Source organism: Thermobia domestica, chromosome 9 (genome assembly GCF_964235325.1).
Source record: "Thermobia domestica chromosome 9, izTheDome1.hap1.1, whole genome shotgun sequence".
Taxonomy (NCBI): Eukaryota; Metazoa; Arthropoda; class Insecta; order Zygentoma; family Lepismatidae; genus Thermobia; species Thermobia domestica.
Genome location: NC_137462.1, coordinates 29,142,591 through 29,167,696, shown reverse-complemented (window position 1 = coordinate 29,167,696; position 25,106 = coordinate 29,142,591). Strand labels below are relative to the sequence as shown.

General features: G+C 36.0%; 1 protein-coding gene across 1 annotated transcript in view; it reads right to left on the bottom strand.

The window, feature by feature from the left end:
• Window positions 1-15,313, bottom strand: part of LOC145660773 (tectonic-2-like) — a 37,133-nt gene extending 21,820 nt beyond the window's left edge. Inside the window, exon 1 of the mRNA XM_081726179.1 lies at window positions 15,173-15,313. Coding sequence (XP_081582305.1) covers window positions 15,173-15,212 — 40 coding nt within the window. The 5' untranslated portion in view covers window positions 15,213-15,313. The remainder of the gene's footprint in view (window positions 1-15,172) is intronic.
• Between the last annotated feature and the right edge of the window lie 9,793 nt (window positions 15,314-25,106).

Genomic DNA, 25,106 nt, shown 5'->3' with positions numbered 1-25,106 from the left:
ATATAAATACATAGAGTAAATTATTTAAACCAAAAAACCGGGTTTAAACAAAAAAAAAACTTTTTTTTTTTTTGGGGGGGGGGTTCAATAAAAACCATGGTTTTTGCCAACCCTGGTCTCAAGTAAACATATTAAAACTATCGCAAACACTCTACGAACCAGAACTGGTTGAAATTTAATATAATTTTCCGTTTCAATATTGCTATCCACAGAGCAAAAACGGTAAGATATCGAAATGCGGTTTTCTGCAATCGATTCAACGTCCAGAGAATAGATTCTTCATTTACCTTCTATTCAAATCAGAACTGGTTCGAATTAGCAATTCCAGTTTCAACGTTTATCCCCATAGAATCGAAAACGGTAGCAGATAGCGTGGTCTTTTGAAAACGATTCTACGTTTTAAGGTAACGTATCATGACTATCTCGAATATTTTACCAAAACTGGAAGTGGTTGAAATTTAGTAATAGTTCCGATTTCAGTACTGAATTTCATAGAGGAATAATGGTAAAAAGTTTTCGAGATATGTTTTTTGCAATTGACTCAGCGTCCCAAAAATAGTTTCCAACTCTTCCGTTAAGCCTCTATTCAAACCGGAAGTGGTTAAAACTGTTGCACATACAGATCTTTTTTTTATGTGCTTTTGTTTATCAAGTTTTCGTTTAGTGACGTCAGGGTGAGTGACGTGTATTACCTTACGCCCTCTAGTGACAATACGTAAGGGCAGTTGTAGCGAGATGCACACACACACAGTTACAGTTCGTGTTATGTATGAGTGCTGTGCGCTGGAAGTTGCTGCTCTGTAGGAAGCAGTCGTATGCAACTATCGTAAAGTGCGGTCAACACAGATCGTGTGCTTGTCTAACACAGATCGTGAGTTTAAATAGTAAGTGAAGTGAATATAATTACGTGCTCCGGTGTGATTTTTATAGCTACTGGAAGTTAGTACTGCAGGAAGTTGGGACGTGTATAATATTGGACTCCAGCCTGTGCACAGGACTGACTGACAGTGTAAAAATCACGTCGTATCTTCTAGAAGATAGGAAGATCAAGGGGAGCATTACCTGTAAGAGAAGGTTTTTCCTTTTTATCCACGACGACGAACGGAAACCACGTTTGCGGAAATTGAGGTAAGATACTCACGTACTTTATTTAGTTTTTTTTTTTTTTTTTTTTTTTTTGTAAAATTTCCAACATACTGGTTATGGGCCCAGTGTGCTTAATAAGGCCCAGTGTGCTTACTGAAATTTTTCCGAAATTGCTGTATCTGGTTTTAAGTGCTTGAATAGTGCAACGAACGGCTTACGCATTATTTTTAGGCGTGCTAGTGACATATGCATATTCTAAGTGAAGTGCAACTAGTGTGGTGTGAAGTGCAAATAGATTTATTGCATTTTATGTTTCCTAGTAGTAAAAGTCGAGACGCTTGTATTCAAATACACCTAGTAGGTTAGTTGGTCTGTGTCAGTTTTTTTTTTTTTTCTTCTTTCTTTCTTTAAACACGAAGATGGATTTGTTAAAGAATATAAAGCCGTTATCGTGTGAGAAAGAGTGGCCCGTATGGAAAAGAAAAATTAGGGACTTATTAGAATACCATGAAGGGACACTAGAAGTTATCGATGGCAAGTTGCGAAAACCGGAACCGTTAGAAGATTCCGCTTCAGAAGCTCAAAAGAAGAAATATAGAGCAGAGGCTGACGTTTACCGGAAAGCTAATAGTTATGCCAAGTCGATGATAACTAGTGCAGTAACGGATGAAGTCTACCAGAAGATAATGGAGAAAGATACGGCTGAAGAAATGTGGTTAGCTTTAAAGAAGCTATTTGAGGCAAGTTCCACAGATCAATTGTTCAAGATTTGTATGGACTTTTTCGCCTTTTCTTGGAGTGAAAGTGAAGATGTTTCCACACACATAGCTAAATTGAACAGTTTGTGGATGGAACTTAACAGTGGATTGAAGGACAAAGGACATACTGAATTACCGGATCTTTTGTTGATCTGTAAAGTGTTACATATCCTACCCAGTACTTTTGAAACTTTCAAATCAAGTTGGATGTTGCTGACCAAAGAAGTACAACGTACGTTTGACGAATTGACTACACAATTGTGTATGTTCGAAAGGAACTTTGTACAGCGGTCACCAGTAGGCAAGTACAAGGGTGCGTCTTCAGAGCAAGAAGCATTAGTAGTGAATCAACCGAAGCAATTACAGAAGAAGGTGAAGAAGGACGATATCTGTAATTACTGCAGACGAAGAGGGCATTGGGTTCGAACGTGCAAAAAGTGGATTGCAGATGGGAAACCGCCTAAAAATAAGAAGAAGAATCAGAAATCTAGTGAAACCAAGTTGACAATTGTCTATTCTGCGAACGAAGAATGTTCTACAGATGAAAATGGACCTTTCGTTTGGTGGATTGACAATGGTGCAACGAAGCATGTAACACACACACCCGATTTCTTCCTCAATTATCAGAAGTTTGAGAACCCGAGTAGTATTTCAGCAGCAGGTAAAGAGAAGCTGTTTGCATTAGGGAAAGGTGACGTCAAAGTGCTTTCAAAAGTGAAAGGTAAGAAAGTTGACTTAATCCTTACGGATGTGTGGTACGTTCCGAATATTACGAAAAATCTGTTCTCAGTTTTGGCCGCACAGGATAGGAATAGGAATAGTAAATTTACGTCCTCTACCACAGAGTGTTTGTTAGAAGTGGACGGAGTTGCTATCGTTCAAGGCAAAAGAAAAGTACAAGGGGCATTGTTCAAAGCGCAGTTTGAAACAGTACCCTCAAGTAATCGTGAAGAAGTGAATGTTGTGATGTCTGATAAAGCTCTTTTACAATTGTACCATAGCAGATGGGGACATCAGGACAAGCAACATATCAAAGATTTAATGAAGAAAGAGCTGAATATTTCTGTGAAAGATGAAAATGTTCTCTGTGACTCTTGTGTTTACGGAAAAGCGCACAGACTACCGTTTAGTAGTAGAAAACCTTCATCTTCAGTGGGACAGTTATTATCAGCAGATGTCTGTGGTCCCTTTAGTGAATCGTTTCAGAAATACAAGTACTTAGCTATATTCAGAGACGATTATTCAAAGTACAGGTTTGGTGTTTTTCTACATCAAAAATCAGAAGTGAAAGATGCCTTGAAACAGGTGTTAGCCAGTGCCAAGGCAGAAGGACATACCATTAGAGAGTTTCTTAGCGACAACGGAGGAGAGTTCGATAATGCCGAAGTACGGAAGATACTCAAGGAGTATGGCATCAATCAACGGTTCACAGCGCCTTATACACCGGAACAAAATGGGGGTAGTGAGCGTGAGAATAGAACCATTGTGGAAATGGCAAGAACATTCCTTTACTCTAACCAAGAAGTGCAATTTCCGCAAGAGATGTGGGCAGAAATGGCCTCAACAGCGATCTACATTCTTAACAGGACCGGAAAATCTTCACAAAAAGGTGTCAGTCCATATGAACTTTGGAAGAAGAAGAGACCAAGGATTAAGCATATGAGACAGATCGGTTGCAAGTGTTACGTGCACATTCCAGTACAAAAAAGAAGAAAGATGGACAGGAAAGCCAAGCAAGGATATCTCATTGGTTACAATGGAGATGAAGCATATCGAGTCTGGATTAAAGAAGAAAGAAGAGTTATTATCTCCAGAGACGTCATTTTCAAAGAGAGTACACTTGAAGAAACGTCTCGAGAAGAAGTGCAACTACGAACAAGGGACGTTCAGAGTAGAGAACCGGAAGAGATCTCAAAACCTATAGTCAAGCAAGAATCGGCAAAAATGAAAGATGATAAACCGCTAGTGTTTCCCAAGCCGAGTACGGAAGAGAAACTTAATGGTCAGGGCATAGTGTTGCGAGACCGAGCTACTCTGAAGAAACCTGCAAAATACGACGATTATGTGATGGCAGTAGAAGAGTTAGTTAATGACTTAGACAGTCCCAGTTCCTATGACGAAGCCATACAAAGCAAAGAAAGTTTTGAATGGAAGAAGGCAATGGACAAGGAAATGGAGTCGTTGCGCGAGAATGAGACATGGGAACTATGTGATTTACCGCAAGGAAAAAAGGCAATTCCATGTAAATGGGTCTACAAGGTGAAGAATAACCCAGATGGTAGCATTGAGAAATACAAAGCGAGACTAGTGGCGAAAGGTTTTAGTCAGAAGAAAGACATCGATTACAAGCAGACTTTCAGTCCAGTGGCAAAACTTGGTACAATAAGAGCCATGTTGAGTGTAGCAGCGAATGAGGGACTACATCTACTTCAATTTGACGTATCCACAGCTTTTCTCTATGGAAATCTAGAAGAAGAAATATATATAAAGCAGCCAGAAGGGTACCAGGATGGCTCAGAAAAGGTGTGCAAACTTAAGAGAAGTCTGTACGGATTGAAGCAAGCACCCCGTTGTTGGAACAGACGATTTGGTGATTTCTTGTTTAATCAGGGTTTTAAGAAAAGTGATGCTGATCCATGCCTTTTTATTCGGGAAAGAGATACGGATAAAATTCTCTTAATTCTTTATGTGGATGACGGCCTGGTCGCATTTAGTAATAAAGAAAAAGTTAATGAATTCCTAGCGACGCTGAAAAGCGAATTCAAGATAACTGTTCAAGAAGAGGCTCACTACTTCCTGGGATTGGAAATAGAGAGGCGTGACAATGGCGATATCAAAATACATCAGACAGCATACACCAAAAGACTGCTTCACAAGTTCCATTTTGATGCGTGTAGAGCAGTAACAACACCTGTTATTAAAATGAAAACATCTGAAGAAGAAAAGGTAAACAAAGACTATCCTTATCGCAAGGCAGTGGGTTGTTTGATGTATCTCATGCTAGGTACGAGACCAGATATTGCTTACAGTGTGAGTGTGCTTTCAAGAACGCTTGAACATCCTACAGACACTGATGTCATGAGACTAAAACGTGTATTTAGATACATAAGAGGTACTGTTGGGCTAGGAATTGTTTATCAGCATAACAAGAATACAGGTATTCTTGAATGCTTCAGTGATGCTGACTTTGCTGGTTGTGAGAAAACAGGGAAGTCAACCACGGGAGTTCTTGTGCTGTATTCTGGAGGAAGTATAAGTTGGTTGAGTCAACGTCAAAGTATGGTAACAACCTCAACCACAGAAGCTGAACTAGTAGCAGCTACAGAGGCGGCGAAGGAAGTCATCTGGCTAAAACGGCTTTTCCAAGAGCTTACACAGCTGGAAAAGATGCCCGTCATTCAAGTCGATAACAGCGCAGCGGTGAGACTTGCAGAGAACCCGGAATTTCACAAGAGGACCAAACATATTCAGACCAAGCAGTTCTTTATTCGCGAAAAGGTGACACAAGAAGAATTAGGGGTGAACCAGATCTCAACACAAGAACAGCTGGCAGATTTGCTGACAAAGCCTATCATGAGAAATAGGTTAGCATTACTTTGTAACAAGATAGGCCTTGTAAATTAGAACATAGTTAGTTGTACATTAATTGTATATATATGTAAGTACCTTTGATATTATCCATGTATCATAATATTGACGAAAACTTGTCAACAAGGGAAAGTGTTGCACATACAGATCTTTTTTTTATGTGCTTTTGTTTATCAAGTTTTCGTTTAGTGACGTCAGGGTGAGTGACGTGTATTACCTTACGCCCTCTAGTGACAATACGTAAGGGCAGTTGTAGCGAGATGCACACACACACAGTTACAGTTCGTGTTATGTATGAGTGCTGTGCGCTGGAAGTTGCTGCTCTGTAGGAAGCAGTCGTATGCAACTATCGTAAAGTGCGGTCAACACAGATCGTGTGCTTGTCTAACACAGATCGTGAGTTTAAATAGTAAGTGAAGTGAATATAATTACGTGCTCCGGTGTGATTTTTATAGCTACTGGAAGTTAGTACTGCAGGAAGTTGGGACGTGTATAATATTGGACTCCAGCCTGTGCACAGGACTGACTGACAGTGTAAAAATCACGTCGTATCTTCTAGAAGATAGGAAGATCAAGGGGAGCATTACCTGTAAGAGAAGGTTTTTCCTTTTTATCCACGACGACGAACGGAAACCACGTTTGCGGAAATTGAGGTAAGATACTCACGTACTTTATTTAGTTTTTTTTTTTTTTTTTTTTTTTTGTAAAATTTCCAACAAAAACAAACCATTTCCAGTATCAACATTTATCACGATAGAACAAAGCGGTATTAAATGGCGCTAAGCGGCTTGTGGTAAACAATTTAGGGTGTCAAGAGAACATAACATCACAACCTGTAACACTCCAGCAAAACCGGAAGGACTTCCGGTATCAATACTGATTTTCACAGCACAATAACGGTTCGAGATATCGAGGTGCGATTTATTGCAATTGATTCAGCTTTCGAGGAATATACTCCGTCTTCTCTATTAATCCTCTATTCAAACCGGAAGTTGTTCAAATCAACCATTTCCAGTTTCAACATTTATGGCCATAAGACAAAAACGGTAATATATAGCGACGAGCATTTTTCTACCATCGATTTAGGGTTTCAAGAAAAAATACCATCACAACCCACATCCCTCGACCAAAACGCGTAATTTACTCTACTTCCGGTTTCAATACTAATTTCCGCATAACAAAACCGGTAAGAGATATCGAGATGCAGCTTTTTGCAATCGATTCAGCTTCCCAAGAGTAGGTTCTATCTCCTCCCTTAACTCTTTATTGAATCCGGAAATGTTTAAAATTAACGATTTCCAGTTTCAACCTTTATTGTTATAGAACAAGAATAGTAAGGCAAAGCAAGTAATGGCTTTCTGACATGAATTCTACGTCCGAGGAACTGGTTCTATCTAACATATATAAAAAAAATAATAAATATAAAATTGATTTATAACGGTGTAATGGGTAAAGTGTATTAGTATATCACAATAATGGAACGGGTAGTATAGTGGGATTATGGTTATAGTGTATTGCCTGTCACATGGAGACCATTACCTAAAAAATTATGACATTTTATTTAGATGTGATAAATAGTAGAATAAAAGAGATTGAATAAAAATAATAACAAGAATACATAATGTAATTAATTCATATTTAGAATAAAAGAAGCAATTACATATAAGTTAAATGCACAAATATATTATGGTACTAAAAGAAAGAAGCATATAACAACTACAAAAGCATGTAAATTGCTAATAGATAATTTTAACCTGTTATATAATACCATACATAAGTTATACTTTTATTTTGAGTTTATACTTAATGTTCTGACGACAGCTATTCAGATACTTCATGTTGAAGCTCTGAACGGAACGAAGCGAATTTGAAATGGTGGAAGCCGAATGAATGATAGTTGAAAATGATTCCGAATGAATTGTCTTTGCTTTATAATTTTTTTTTTTATATATACTTGTAAATGTTTTTGTTTGTTACAACTAGTTGGCACTATATTTTTGTATTTTAGACCAGTTAAATAATAGTTTTTTGATAAATATTATTGTTATGTATACATATATAAAGTGTTGGTTATTTTTGTCTTACAAAAGCATGTAAATTGCTAACAGATAATTTTGACTTGTTATATTATACTATACATTAGTTATACTTTTTTTTGAGTTTATATTTAATGTCCTGATGACAGCTACTCAGAGACTTTATGTTGAACCTTTGAACGGAACGAAGTGAATTTGAAATGGTGGAAGCCGAATAAATAATCGATTGATTCCGAATGAATGATCCTTGGTTTATAAAATTTATTTTTTTATACTTGTAAATGTTTTTGTTTGTTACAACTAGTTGGCACTATATTTTTGAATTTTAGACTAGTTAAATAATAGTTTTTTGATAAATATTATTGTTATGTATACAAATATAAAGTGTTGATTATTATTATTATTTTTTTTTTTTTGTTTGTTTAGTTTTGGAAAATTTGTGTATTTGTTCACCAGAACATTACCAGATTTTTTTTTCAAATAATAGATTAGATCACAGATGCACATATTGAGGTTTGCTAGGTGTTACGTTATAGCTTGTTGTGGAAAAGTTTATTTTTTAGTTTATACAACCTTGGCCTCAGGTTATTTTTATTTTTGGATGTTTTGACTATTCTCTCACCTTCCGTGTACCGAATATTCGCACTGAAAAATATTATTTTAATTGTTTATTTTGTTTTATGTTAATAAAAAAACTTAATGCAGGAAAGCCATAACATATATAAAAAGATAATAAATATAAAATTGATTTATAACGGTGTAATGGGTAAAGTGTATTAGTATATCACAATAATGGAACGGGTAATATAGTGGGATTATGGTTATAGTGTATTGCCTGTCACATGGAGACCATTACCTAAAAAATTATGACATTTTATTTAGATGTGATAAATAGTAGAATAAAAGAGATTGAATAAAAATAATAATAAGAATGCATAATGTAATTAATTAATATTTAGAATAAAAGAAGCAATTACATATAAGTTAAATGCACAAATATATTATGGTACTAAAAGAAAGAAGCATATAATAACTACAAAAGCATGTAAATTGCTAATAAATAATTTTAACCTGTTCTATAATACCATACCTAAGTTATACTTTTATTTTGGGTTTATACTTAATGTTCTGACGACAGCTACCCAGAGACTTCATGTTGAAGCTTTAAACGAAACAAAGCGAATTTAAAATGGTGGAAGCCAAATGAATGATAGTTGAAAATGATTCCGAATGAATTGTTTTTGATTTATAATTTTTTTTATACTTGCAAATGTTTTTTTAGTTTGTTACAGCTAGTTGGCATTATATTTTAAAATTTTAGACCAGTTAAATAATAGTTTTTGATAAATGTTATTGTTATTATACAAATATAAAGTGTTGATTATTATTATTATTATTATTTTTGTTTAGTTTTGGAAAATCCGTGCATTTATCCATCAAAACATTACCATATATATATATATATATATATATATTTTGCAAACGATAAATCAGATTACAAATGCACATATTGAGGTTAGCTAGGTGTTACATTATAGTTTGTTGTGGAAAAGTTTATTTTTCAGTTTACACAACCTTGGCCTTAGGTTATTTTTATTTTTAAATGCTTTAACTATTTTCTCATCTTCCGTGTACCAAATATTCACACTAAAAAATATTATTTTAATTGTTCATTTTGTTTTATGTTAATAAGAAAAACTTAATGCACTATTAAGTGATAAATTCATTTATTATATAATATATCTTTGACCTTATTAAATCTATTGCAACCAGTAGTTATAGATCTACTACTTCAACTTTGAGAATTGAATTATGAAAGTTTGGAAGTCTACCATAGTTTCACACTGTGAAACAAAATTCATTTGTTTTTATTATTATGAGTGCGCATGTGTGTGTGCGCCTGTAGCAGCAACGGGAGATAAATTTTTAACGAGCGACTCCTAGAAGTTTTCTTTTGCAAGCAGTTTAAGTGAAATTTTGTCCAGAACACGCTGTTTCTACAATCATGCCATAATGATGTCCCTCTCAAGTAAACCAGTATCAAGGAGTGCAAACGTCGCTCATAAAATTCTGAAAGTCGATTTTATCTCAAAGGCAAAGTATATGTAATTTTCTGTTGGTACATCCATGAGCGTCCATAAAGGGGACAAGAAGAAGTGACCGACTCTCCTAGGCAGCCAGAAACTTTTTTTATGTATATTAGGGAAAATTTTAAAAGCTTCAAAAATACATGAACAAACTGTTTTATTATATAACTTGGGCTTAAATTCCGTTAACCACCGCCAGCACATAAAATACACATTAGGTTAGGCTGTGTTCAATTCATCATATTATAAGTAATCACGACGGGGCTTAACGGAACTTAACCCATTGCTTGTATAGAGTAAAAGGAAAAAAAAAATAACAACTTTTGTGCTGCAATGTATCATGGCCTACGTACAAGAAGCGAAGTGACTTCGGTCGACTCCTACTTCAGAGGTGGCCAAGATGTTAACGCGGTCTACCAGTCGAAAAGCAAGTAGTGAGAAGTAGTCCCCAGGTGTCTGTGCTATAATGTACGATCACTGTTATTTCTTGTAGCAAGCTACTGAACAGACAAGTAGACCGCCAGTGACTTCTGAAATGAAACGTACCCCTCAAACCCTGGCCACCGTGACTTACTTTACAAAACCTGCAACCCAAACTTTACATCTTTTTTCTCGTTTTACAAGTTATGTGGGATGTCACTCGTCACCCGCCTTTTTTTAAGTGTATAACGAGAACAGTATACATGAAATTATTTAGAATGTACATGTAATGAAAGATAATAAGACATGGGGTAAGTGCAGGAGATTAGGTCCTCAAATATAAAAAATACGTAAAATGCACAGGAAAGAAATGGTGAAGTGGTTTCTTTTCGTAAAACTAGTGGAAACTAAAAAAACTTGATGTGGTATTCTGAAATGTTAAAAGCTGCGTGTTGTCGGTACTATTTCGAGTGGAGGCATGCTGACGTCAGACATTAGGGTGTAATAAGGAAATTAATACCACGTATGAAAAGATGACAGTTCCATGTGACGGATGTGTTATTTTAATTTTGAGTTTCGTAACAACCTATGTTGGTGAAGAAGAGTTATTACGTTCTGTGGAACGGCATGAATTATTGCAAGAGTAGGAAGTGTCGTAAATATAGGAAGGCTTTCTAAATAAAGAAATGAGAAAACAATTACATGTTTAAATGTTGATATCCTGTTGGTTGTGTGAAATGTCATTAGAAAAATCGGCGAGTGAAAGGTATTTTTTTTTTTTTCGAAGACAAAGTTATCGATAGAGAAGGTGTTATTATCTATTGGTGCAAAATCACAAGAGATAGGAGACATTTGTTTTGCAACGACCATAAATGTGACCATCACACATTGGTGGACTGGAGCAGTTTCTGTAGGCAGGTGTGTATGGATTGGATGGTCAGAAATTTTAGACTAATAGGTAGAGTGAGAGAAATCATTGAAATAGATGAGTCGAAATTCCAAAAAACAAAGTATAACAGAGTTCGAAGAGTGGAGTTTTTATTTGTATGTGTGTGTGTTCAGCGAGGTAAGGTGCAGTTTTTCTTAGAGCCAGTAAATGAAAGGAACAAGGAAACACTACTTACCGTTACGGTATACAGAATAAAATTATACCAGGAACAACAGTCATATCTGGTTGCTGGAAAGAATACGATTGTCTGAACAACGAATATAAGCACCTTCGCGTTCAAATTAGATTCCTGACAGAAACAATGACGTATGAAATAGTGAGTAAGTTTATTGTGTCGTGTGACAGCCACAGCGGATATGACACAAGATAGAAACAGGTGTAGAACAGCGATCCGAAATGCCGATACCACGTAACTGGGAGAAAGGGCTTAGAAAAAGAAGAAGAAGCAAGTTTCTGTTCACTCTTAAACAACAGAAAGCAGGTGGAGTAGTGTGAAGTACTCAATACCGGCATTCGAAAGGGAGAGGGGCGGAATGAGCATATGAAGGGGCATTTATCAGAGTACCTATTCAAGTCCTCTACAACAAACGATACAGTGGTTTTAGATTGCCAATTCAGCCATTTCCTGGCTAGATATTTTGAAAACTTGGCTAGCCAAAAATTTTCGGAAAAGCACTTTCTAGCCATTTTTGTGTTACAGGGCTCATAGTGGTCTGGTCTCTTGTAAATAGTTGAAAAGTGACCAAAATCTCATCATGTTCCTTTTTCCTTTGTCAACTTCTCCATCACATCTCTCTTTGTTGTTTTGTTTCATCTTTTCTTCTTTACTTCTTCTTTCTGAGCTTCCTTCTTTCTTAGATTTTCTAAGTATGCTTTGTAGTTACGGTACGCAGACTTAGCAGATGAAAGAAGCTTCTGAATAAGTGGAACCAGTTCTGGCCTATTTTCGAATTTCTTCATCCCAGACATTATATTTAACTTAGCATTGAGGATTCTCAAAGCCATGAAATATTCAAATTCATCACCTACTTTTAAAAAGAACGTACGAGAAGCATAACACACGACGAACATGATGAACCACACAAACACACACACACAACGTTGAGCGGAAAGTTAACTATTGCGAGAGAAAACTAAAAGACTATTATGATAGAAGAAAGAATAGACACAGAAGAGTTCTCAACCCCACCTTGAGAGCTTAAGCATCCACCAACCATCCACTGTGCTTTAGAAAGAATAAAAGCTGAAGTGAGAATAAAGCTGACTGTTTCACATGTGGCAGCAAGTATTAAAGCTATCAGAAGAGTAATGAGTAACAAGTTTCTGCCATTTTTCTTAGAAAACTGCCAATGCAAAACATAAATCGCACGAAAAAAAATCACTTTATCTCCACCCCCCCCCCCCCCAAAAAAAAAGTAACTTTTAGTGACCAACTTGGAAAAAGTAACTTTTAGTTTAAAAAAGTGACTCGCTATAAGCCCTAGTGTTATATTATTTTAAATTATTTAACTCACAGAAACTTGACAAATATATGAAATAATATAACATAGCCGCCATGTTCCCTTCATAAATCGACGATCATTGGGTATAAGTCGCAGTCACTGTTATTGCAACATCGTCCTTGACTTATTTGGAGAATAACCGGGTCAGGAAAAATGTGTAAGTTTCAAAAAAGAAATTCAGAATAGACTTTTTGATAACATAGTCCTACAGAAAAGTCACTTCTCAGTGTCAATAAGGTATTGAAATCAGTGAACTGCCGTTTAGCGACTTAGCTTTGGGATTTGAAGATAATATTGCTCTCTCATTTATAAAATTCTTAAAACAACACGTCCCGCGTATTTATACAAAAAACTCACTGCTAGGTCAACTATTCACACTCACTTAACACGCAAAAGAAATACGTATGATATTCCGCACCATAGACTCAAGCAAACCACTGCGGCATTTTCAGTATTAGCACCAAGGTCATGGAATGCTGCTCTACCAAATGTGGTAAAAGAAGCAAAAACATTTAATTCTTTCAAGAAAATGTTAAAAATTTATTTACTCAGCCAACAAAATTTAAGTTCAGGTACCCATGATTTGTATTCTATCACTTGAACCACGTAAATGAAATAAGACTTCACTTGGCACATATTCTTTATTAAATAATCATGCATTGTAAAAATATTTCATCACCCTCCCCCCTATATTGTGAATCACAAGCATAACTTATTTTGTCTCTATGTTATTGATCGGTATGTGTTTGTTTTCATGTTTGTATTTGTATGTTTTTTTTTTCTTTCTTTCTTCACTCGTAGTACTTGTGCGTGTATGTGTGTTTTGTTAAAAGTATCACTTTTTGTCTTTTCTTTTCTTTTCTTTTTTTTTTTTTTTAATCATCTTAATGTATACCTGTATTTTTGTTGTATATAACCGTATCTTTCGACTCAATAGATTGTATGTTTTTTGTATAACTCAATGTACTTCCTTGACAAGGGTTAGGTGGTAGAGCAGCAATATGCTGAACCTCGCCCGCTTGAATAAAGTCTTTTTCAATTCTATTTCAATTCAAAATTTAAAATCACAAACCTCATGAAATGGATAAACAAGTGTACGGGTTAAGTGCCGGAGAGTAGGTCCAGAAATACGAAAAATGCGTAATATATGCAGAAAAGAAATAGTAAATCGGTTGTTTTTCGTGAATTTCGTACAAACTAAATATTTTGACATGTTAAAAGCTAAGTCTTGTAAGACATGAAGGCATGCTGACGTCAGACATTAGGGTGTAATGAAGCAATTAGTTATCCCAATTGATAGGTGGCAGTTTCATGTAACATTTCGACTTTCAGTTTTATTAGAACGTATGTTGGTGACGAAACAGGAGTTATTACGTTTTGTGGAGAGACACAGATTATTGAAATTGAGCAGAAAGTATAGTAAATGTAGGAAGGTCTTAAAAAAGAGAAATTCGCAAATATTTAAATGTGAACATCGTAGTGATGGTGTGAATGTACTATGGAAGAAACTAACCTAAGCTAGTGTTTTTAGCTACAACCTTGGTTACGCGTGTACCCACCGTCGTTGACGCGCCTTCATGCACATAATCCCTACCATCGCGCTGGCCTTTTTAGACGCAAAACGGTCAAATCCTCCTAAATCGAATCTCTATCGAGGAACGCAACTTTTTCCTTTAGAAACAATTTCTAAGGTAATGGCAGAGAATTTCCCGAATGACGAAATTTAAACCTTTTAGAGCTTACACATGTTGGACTTACTCTGCGACACAAAGGTCAAGTTTTCAATTGATGTATTTCGACAAGAAGTAAATCAATATAGAGATGTTGGAGAAAAGAATCCATTTTCATTTTGTTTTATCATACTAGCGCTTTCACATTCGAACAAGAAAAACAGCGCGTAATCACCCAAATTAATATAGACAAATATACTCAGGATCAGGATGGAAACAAAAACGTTTTCTCCAATTTTAAGAGTGACCTTTGGGTTTACAACTGATGCAAAAGTGCTGCTCTTCATTAGAAATTCCAGTCCGTATCGCAACGAGTTGGAACGAAAGCAGTCTACACATAGGTGCATACAACCGAGACAAAAGGTCAGCCTCTTTCTGAAAATAATCATGATGATATCTATTTTCTTAATTCTATGTTATTGTAGGATGTCTCAGGGCGCAAGCTTTTATTCTAAAGCCAATTCTTGCTTTCAATTTTAGCCACTTTTCTTGATGGATATTGGCAACACTACAGTGGTCCATTGCTTTTTGAAGGTAATATCGGAATTGTGAGATTCATAAACGTAAGCAATTGCAGTAAATGTGTTAAGAAAGCAACTAACCTAACCTAGTGTTTTAGTACCATCCGCATACTCCTATACCCACCGTCGCTCACGCGCTTGCTCCCTATGGACGCGCTACTGCGTGGACCCACCAACTTCACCCTACCCTAATTCAGTTAACTAGCATTGATGCCTTTTAATGGCTAACTATTACAGGTTGGTTTGTTTTTTACACTACTTTTATGACATATGTCCGAATGCGGTATTTAGACGCAAAACTTTAAAGTCCTTCTAAAGTTAATCTGCATTAAAGAATTTTAGAGAAACACTTTCTAAGGTAGTGACACTGAATTTCCTAATAAATTATAACCATTTAGCGTTTTAAAACCTGAAAATATTGGACCTACTATGCGGCACAAAGGCCAAATAAAACTTGTTACATCTTAACACAAAATTTTTACACCATTAACTTACGCATAACAACTTGTTTAATGAAGATTGAAGCAACGGTCATAATTGCTCAATGGTTTGAAGAATAGTTGGTAAGACAATAATAAATTACGCGCGTAGTCTGTTCTTCCTTCGCTCCCGGTATTTGTTTGTAAACAATGCGGAACAGATGACTATACAAAGCGCGCTACGATTACAATGTTGCCATCACACATCATACACTGCTTTCATTTGTTCCTTGGTAAAAGAAAGTTTAAAGATAAATCGGTGAATAGAGATAAAAATGTATTATTGTGATAGATTATTGGATGCTTGTTAATAAAACTTAAAACCAGTAACTTAGAAATGTTACTGCGCATATTTAGAAAATATTGCTGTCTTTCTTGTTTTTTTTTTAAACTTGTGTGAAAAGAAATGCTCTTTAACTTCTTTTATTCATCGCAACTCACATAAGGCATTACCAGATGGAGAACTACCAGCACACGTGACTACAAATGTAATATTTTTCTTACAATACTCGTCTCTTAATGGCCTAAGGAATATTATTCTATTAACGGATATCAACCTTTATTTGGTATGCTTGCACAGAAAGATTTATTTCCTAATTCACTGAAAAGTATATGTTCTGCGAGAAGTCAAGGAGTAGCTCAGAAAGTTCCAACGATGCGCAGGAGAGTTATAACTGATTTTGTTGTTGCAGTATTTCTGAAAATTTATTTTCTTGTTCCTAATTGGGACAGCACTCTTCGATATTTCTCGATGCTTGGAACACGTTGTGTTGCTGTAATTTGTAGATTGTTCGCAGGCGAGCAACTAGAGGGGGATAAGGGGCCTGGTCCCCTACACTTTTGGTGACCCCTCCATACCTCAATACAAAATGCTATTATTAATACAAAAAGAACAATTTAGATATTTGTAAGAGTATATTTGATGACTTGCTCCCCCTCCCCGCCCCCGAACATATGCATGCCTCCCCAAACCTCTGTGGCTGGCTTCTGGCCTTTGTTGTTGTCCAATTAGTTTGTTTCTACTTTGATTCCTCGGGTCTGCTGCTACATCAGTATAAAGCGGTGCGCACTTTCTTGCACTAAGGAAATCATCTTTGTATTTGTCTTGTTGCTTTTGTTTACATCTTCACATTTTTATCTGTTAGTACCAGTGTGCGAATTAGATAATCTATATTGGGGGGGATAAAATTAGGCCAAATGACATAGTCTGAAGGTTCAAATTTCAAAATGAGACAATAAATGCCTTACCCCCCATTATATATATATATATAATGTGTGTGTGTGTGTGTGACATCTGTAATAAATAAGAGATTTATTAATTTAATAAATCTACCGACAATAACTATGCATATATATATTGTCTGACATACACACACCCCACTAAACCTTTCTGAACGTGTTTTAATGTTGTACTCACTCTTGTCCCCGTAGCTCTCTAAGGTTTATTTAGTTAATAATTTGGCTCGAGCGATAGCCATAATCACAAGCATATGTTAATTTTTCCACTCATATTGAAAGCTTCCACTTTGCATTAATACATACAGGTTGCAAAAAGAAACCTACTTCAGTCTTGTGAAAACCACTAAAATTATCAGTTAAACCGGACATATCTTTTTTTTCTTTTTCTTTTTTTTTAAAGAAAATCTAGATATTAGCCTATCAAATAAGAAATGGATTGTTGCTGGTCCCGATTTTTCACATCAAGGTCAAATCGAAGGCCAAATATTTAAAATCTCTCAATTCAAATTTTGAGCTTGTGCTTCTACTTCCCGCTAAAGCTGTGCTCATCACGACTTTTTTTCTCCAAATATCGATTCCGTGATGGGCACAGAAAGTCAACACTTAAAAATTACTTTACTGTTAGGTTGAAGATGAGTTGATTCAATATGGGCTACGTTGTTCAAATAAAGTAAAACATTACACTGAAGTTTTTTAGAAAACATTAATTGCGTGGACAGCAAACTGTACAGCGAAAAGATGGAAAATGAAGGGTTAACTTTAAAAAAAAAACCGCTCCAGTTGAAATGCTTATACAGACACGGACAATGACACGGAGAACCAGCCGTATTAACAAATGCTCAAAAAAATCTTGAATTATTCGCTTATTCACCTAAAACTCACCTTCATTAACATGTCTGCTCACTAGGAGCGTATCCCCCAGCGTGTACGTTAACATATACTTACGAGAGAATACCTATATCTCAGATTTTGAGTACAGTTTCAAAAGTTCATTTCCGTAAACTGTAAAAGCAGTGATTACTATGCTAATTATCACAAATTAAATGCAACTTTTGAGTTGCATACACACAACCTACTAGGGAATGAAGACCATGTGCTAACAAAGAGTACACTGGAAAATGAAATAAAATGTTATAACAAAAATTAAAATAAGATGATAATCGATAGAAATATAGAGGATGAATATGACATATCCGAACTTCGCCAAGTATGGTAGAAGAAGCTATTTGTTTACTTCTTCTTGGTCAACCGCTAAGAACATTTATAAATCTATATGTGGCTTTGTTATACGCAATTAGTACATTCAAATTCACAAACGATGACGAACTGAAGGGTACGAAGGTACAGTTGCAAGTAACAACCGTAGTCATAATAATATAGTTCTACTAAACAACGTTGAAAATAGTGGGTAATTAGGTGGTAAGTAGAAATGACCAAAACTGAACAGTTTACATCGATCATTTCGAAATATAGCTAGAAGATTAAATTTACAAGAAATAACAAAAATCAGTGAAATTTGGAGTTATACTAAGCATAGTTTGAGGGGGAAAGCGAGCATCTCCGGTGGGGATACTTCAGCTGACTTCTTTGGGGGGGGAACAAAATGTGATTGAGGGGGAAAATCCCCCTCATCCCCCCCGGTAATTCGCACCCTGGTTAGTACTAAAATAATATCACGCGGTGGTTGTATCTTCAATTAGTTTTGTTACTAGCTTGCTCTGCGATGATTTATTCCAACATCGTTAGATCGTCATTTGTTTTCACTTCACTCATTCGATTCACTTTATTATTGAGCGATACTTCAGTAATATACGTTAGATATTTTGTTGTATAATTTGTAAATTAGTACAATATAACCTTGTATTTAGATATTCCAGTATATTCAAATGATCGATTATAAACTGACAAATAGTTTGCTTTTCAAAGGAATATTAAGTTTTGTTACTTTTTATTCTTTATTTTATTAGCAATTTCGTAGATATAGCAATTCACCATAAGACTCTAAGCAGTTTCCCTAGTGTGAGGCACGTGTGAGATACAGAGTTTTTTCTGAACCGACAGATGGCGTACAAACATGGCGATAATTGTTTTGAGCGCAGAAAATAGACCTAAATTCAATCGCAAATGTTGACTAGTTAGAATCAATACATGAGCGAAAGGGTGTGTTTTCAACAAGCAGCTAGTTCTAAAGTATTTTATAACGCAATAAAAAGAAATCAGTGCAAATGTTCATTGTATAGATGGTTTTCTATAGGTGTGAAGATTATTATGTCGTTTGTAACAACTTGATATCTCTAACCGTACTGGAGATATGGTAATCAATGGTAAAGTTTTTAACACTACTTAAAATGATATAATTCCGTGATTTTGTTGGTCGTATTTAGAAGGATATCGGGTTCAAGCCCCCTTCCCGAAATAAATTTGTTAGTTTTTCTCATTCCATGTACATCAATAATCCTTCTTACCGTTCCTAAGAAGGTCATTGATTTTCCATTTTCTTATGCTCTTTGTTCTGAAATAATATTGTGTTTGTCAAATTTCGTTCTATGTAAGAACTGCGTTCATTTTTTCTTTCTTTCGTCCATTCTACTCTTATGTTTCTTTTTACATAGTTGTTACTTTCTTTCATTTCTCCTATCATACTTTCGACCGTTGTTAGCTGTGATTCAAGTCGACCGTCGTCAGTAACATCAAAACTAAAGAGGAGCTAATAAGCGAAACTGGTGTTCCACACCAACTTGCACGGATGTCAACATAAGGAGACTTTAGTTATTATAGCAAAGGAATATATACATCGTTTAGTTATATGTTTGAATTAAAGAAAATAAAGAGGGAGGAATAAGTAGCCCAGGAAATTAGGTAGGCCAAGAGGGTGCTTCCTTTTCTTCTATGAATAGAATAAAAGGTTAGATTCACTATTAAATTTTTGAGTGTATCATATCACATAAGGTTCACCAGTCTGCAATTCTTGAAATTGAAACTTCAATTTATGTATGAATTAAAATATATTTAGTACTCAAACTCAGGTGGACAATTGTTCCCCTGCTTCCCCGTGTTGTGCATAGCCCCCCGAAACAAAATCACAAATACACCATTGGGTATTGTCAGTGGCGTATTTAGGATTTTGTTCCGGGGAGGGCTATGCACAACACGTCCATAAAAACTTATACCTTTCCTTTGGGTGCCGGCAAATTTTAATGAAGTTGTGCACATAACAAATTTATTTCGGGGGGGGCTTAAGCCCGAGAGCCACCCCCTAAATACGCCACTGGGTATTGTTATAATGGTATAGAAGCAAGATAAATCAAAAATTGCTTTTTAAAAAATCTCACAATACTCTGTTTTAATCAGGGGTAAAGGTGAACCTGAAAAGATATGGGGCACTTGACGGCACGTCGTTCCCGTGCCTATCATTGCTCAGTGTATTTTTTTTTTAAGTGGGAGAACATCTTATATAATTTTTGGAAGTGAGGGAACGACGTCCAGGAGCTTTCTCCCTTCACTTTTACCCTTACTTTTAATTCATATATCAAATTTTACCATTTCTTACATCTTCGTAATAGTTTGAGACAGGGGTGCCCACAAGGGGGGGCTATGACGCAAACTGCGTCATTGAAATTTTGAGGGGGGGTTAAAAATCTATATAAATATGTTTGATGGGGGGGGTAAAATTAATCGAAAAGAAGATTTTTTTCATGGAAGAACACCTACGGATAGACAATTGGGGGGGGTGCGTCATGGACATAAGGGGGGGTGGGCACCACTGGTTTGAGATATAAAAATATTATCAAACAGTCTATTGAAATCCGTATACGTAGTTGGAAATGATACCTAAAAATTTCTTCGAAATAAATTTCTTTGAAAAAAAAAAAAGGTAAATTTTCTATTCCTTATAACTTTGTTTCCATTTGTTCGAAATATGTCACATGAAGACCGTACCTAGTATTTGAAGAGGGTCAGAAATTAGTAATCGATTTCGATGGTGAAGACTATATTCAAACCAATAAGTGGTAGAAATAAACCATATCTGGTGGTTTTTACGTTCATCACTATACAACAAAAATAGTAAAAGGTAGAAAGAAGCTGTTTTCTGCAATCAACTAACAAGCAGAAAGCAGACTTTGGTAAATGAACTTTGGGGCCATTTTTTGCAAGGGGATAGCGCACATTTAAATAATATGCGGCGAGTCGAAAACTTTAAGACTAATTTTCTCCGCTATATTAGGCTATTCCGCTCTCCCATTTTGTGATATGAACATTTTAAATGTGCACTATCACTTTGCAAAAAAAATGGACCTAAAGTTCATTTACCAAAGTCTGCTTTCTTCTTGTAAGAGTTCTAAGAATACATTTTATTTGCAGCTTTAACCTTCTATTAAAACTGGAAGTGATAGAAACTCACTGCAACTTTCGGTTTTAATGTTGATGTATATGGCATAAGAATGATAACAAATAGTGAGAAACTTTTTTCTGGAACGGCTTTAGCGTTCTAAGAATAAGTCCAATTTTCTCTCTCCACCCCGTATTAAACCCGGAAATGGCAGAAATAGACCACTTCCGGTTTTAATGTTGCTCACCATTGAATAAAAATCATAATGGATAGCGACAGACAATTTTCTCTAATCAATTAAGTGTTCCAAGAATATATTCCATGTTCACTATATAACCTCTCTATTAAAGCCGGAAATGGTAGAAATAAACCATTTCCGGTTTTAATCATGATCGTTTTACAGTAAAAATTGTAACAGATAGCGAGAAGCTGTTCTCTACAATCAACTAAGCTTCCCAAGAATATACAGTAAAACCTGTCTTCAGCGGACCCTTTATTAAACGGAAAACTGTCTTAAACGGAAATATTTCACGGTCCCATGAATTTTGGAGAACAAAACGTGTAAAAGTCCCTTCATTAAGCGGAAACTGTGTTACGCGGACAACGGAAAGAAAAATAAACATTTAACGGAAAATTCTGAGTTCCGGACTACAGCGTTTAGACATTCTGTGAGACATATACATTGCACTGTCTGCGATAAAATGTTCGTTCATTTGTTAAATATTTCTGGACAGTGTTGACCTTCCCCAACCACTACTCATATTCACCCCCACACATTGTCCTTAATCCCCGCAACTTAAGCAAGAATCATACGGAATGTCGGAAAGAAGAAAACGAGATAGAGGAAGAAGAGGAATACGATACCGAGTTCGAAGAAGAGTGTAGAATAAATACATATCAAGACGCTCTCAGAAGTTTAAAGGAACTGCAAAAATTTTGCCTTACGGAAAAATGATTCTGATTCACTTAGTATAATTTCTCAGGCTAAAGTGTATGCGGAAAGTCAAGCAGCCAAGCAGCAATGTACACAGAAAACCCTGCTTGGCTATTAGAAAAATAAAGAAAACGTGTGCATAGTATATTTTGTATTCAATTTAATTTTTTGTGTATTTATTCGTAGAAGAAACAAGTACTGTAATCGAACAATGTACATACAGCAATATATTTTCTCAGTATGCCCCTTTATAAGCATGTATTAAAAAAAAGAAAGAAAGAAAGAAAGAAAGGAAAGGTCTACCTCCACTAAGCGGAAACCTGACTTTAACGGAAATTTTTGCAAGTCCCGCTCGATTCCGCTAAAGACAGGTTTCACTGTATTACATTTCCACTAAAATTTATCTATTAAAACCGAAAATAGTAGAAATCACTTCCGGTTTCAATACTAATTGAGAAAGTACTATGCCACACAAAACCAAACTCCTTCACGTGGTATACACGTGACGTTGCTATCGTTATAATATAGATGATAATAGAAGATATTAGATCCGTTCTGATCTAACTGGAAGTTGTATTTATTGGTGTTGTCATTTGTCTGAATAGTAGAACTGTGTGTAACAAAACCTGGAAATTTAACCGTTACATCCTAATAAACACATATGTAAATATAGATATCTAAAGAAAACTAAGCGTCACATACATGAGAAATGATACTTTATCGACTAAGCAATTAGTCTTGCTAATGACCTGCACAACTTTATTATTAGTAGGGCCCGGATAATTATTTAATTACATATTTTTGTAGGGGTTATATTTTTATACCAAATCAGTGTAATAATGTCATTTGTGACCCATAGTGATTAAAAACACCCATTTGAAAGTACATATATTAGTCTGGAGGAAAAACCCTACTTTTGGACCAAACCAAAAATTTCAGTATGTCAAATGTTTTTCAACGGTTTTTACCTCATTTGAGGGTGCTGAATCTGAATCTGCCGGGTGTACAAATGTACACCTTGAGCATTTTGAGTAATTCAAGATGGCTGCCAATATGGCGGCTGCAAAAGTGATAGGAATATTTTTGTATATTTTATCAAGATGGGTATCAAATTATATGTTTTTGTGGTTGCAGATTCCAATAATAATGTCAAAAATGTTATGAAATTGATACAAATCGAGATATTCAATATGGCGCCCAATATGGTGGCTGCAAAACAAGTTTATGTTGTCGTTTCTGAAACCTATTTTTGATTATATGATGGCATTACTGGAAGAAAGAGCAAAGACCAGCTGAACCTGCAAACTTTGGTTGGATGTTGTAATTAAACTTGTTTTCACTATGATGCTTTACGTACGTGCAGAGAGAGAAGGTGATTTTCCGTTACATTTAGTTGCTATAAGGTTGATATTACCATATTTTTTTTCTGCTGGTCACGTTAATTACGCTAGATATGGTCTTCTTTATCTGCGGTCAATGGACCGACTTCCAAGTGAAATACTAGAACGATTTATGAAAGGCGAACATGTTCTGCGTCACAAACCAGGTATGTGGAATGCTATATGGTCAGATATGTTCATTGAGAATACATTTATGCGTTATGGTCATGGACCAGGAGGAATAATCGGATTTACACTAAATCCATCAGCAGAGAAGCGACGGGCTTTCAGCCTTCACACCTGCAGTCGTTTAGTAAATGACATTTATGTCATGAGAGACGAGATAAGGAAATAACTAAGCATAAGGAAGAAATGCCATCTTGAGTAAAAGGAGATGCTGCAGACCCTACTACGTTAAAGGAAAAGCTGTCTCATTGTATAGATCCTTTGAAGATCGATGCTCACCAAAAAACTATTGTGAATATTGTGACAGGGAAAATTTGTTCCCAGAAAGAGAATGTTGATAATGCTGTTGAGATAGGTCAGAAGGTGTTGTGTTCTTACCAAGAAAAACTACCAACTGGTTTTCACGATCCAATCTCAACAACGGTTCGTAATGTTTCCTGCGATGACGTCCAAAGAACAGCTAGTATTGGTGTCATTGACACAGAACTCTTGTACACGCGTGCAATGTGTCTCACATCTACAAGAGATATTGATGCTAAAGGAGTGAGCTTGCCGCTGTCCCCACCTCTTTGATGAATATGGGACTCCCAGGTTCTTCAAAAGTAAGTCAAAACTGAAACAAATATTACAGGTAGAGAAAAATCTATGAGATCGTACAAGCACGAAGATGCTATTATACTTGATGGCTGTGCTGTTGTGTGGGTAATAAACTGGCCATCTAACGAAACTGTTCTTGACTTCATAAAATTGTATCGGTCATATGTGCTTGAAAAATTGAACAAATGCATCGTGTACCTGATATTTGACAAATAAAAGGAGTACAGCACCAAAGGAGGAATAAGAAGCATCAGAACAGGATCAAGATGTAGCAGGTATCATAAATTGTCTTTCAACACGTCCTTGCCCTACCAACAAGTTGTGCTAAAAGTTACGAAGAATAAGGGACAACTAGTACGGCTGATCTGCAAGTATCTAATGACATAAGGGTTGCCATCAGATTCCACCAAAAGCCTATTCATCACTGGACCAGAAGATGTTACAACAGGAATAACTGCTGATTGTATCAAGGAACGTCCAGATATGAAAAACACTCACAGAAGAGGCTGATGTCATAATTATCACACAAGTAGTGATGGTAGTCAATCAGATGGACAAAAAGTGTACAATAAATGTAATTAGTGATGACACGGATGTTCTTCTCCTCCTGATGCACCACTACCACATACAAAAACTTACTTATAACATTTTTATGGAAGCAACTCAAAGTCAGAGGGGAGTTATTGACATTGGATTGTCTGTGTCCAAAGACCGTAATATTGTTTTAAACTTACTAGCACTTCATTCTCTTTCTGGCTGCGATACAGTTCCTACTCTTTATGGCATTGGAAAGCAGAAGGCAATGAAAGTACTACAAAGTGGGAAGGAGCTTAAAAAGCTTGGAAATAAGACGTCACTACTTGAAGATGTGATTCAGGAGGCAACTGAGTTTACAGCTTCTTGCTATGGTAGTAGGATAACTGGCCCTACAATGTCTGATGTCAGAAGAGATGTCTGGGTGAAGAAATTATCAAAGAAGACTGCCGTACATATGCCGAAATTGAAGAGCTTGCCACCAACTACAGAGACATTCTCTGAAAATGAAAAAAGAACTCATTTCTAGGCTTGTATTTGGAAACAAGCAGATAAACCAGACCCACCAGACATGGATCCGACACAGTTTGGATGGTATCGTGATGAGCTGAACAAAACATTGGAACCAGTTACTGTACCACCGGGAACTGTGATGGCACCGAAAGACATCTTGAAGATGGTGAGTTGCGGCTGTTCTGAAAACATGTGTAAAGGACGTTGTGGCTGTGTGGCAAATCATAATAGCTGCACT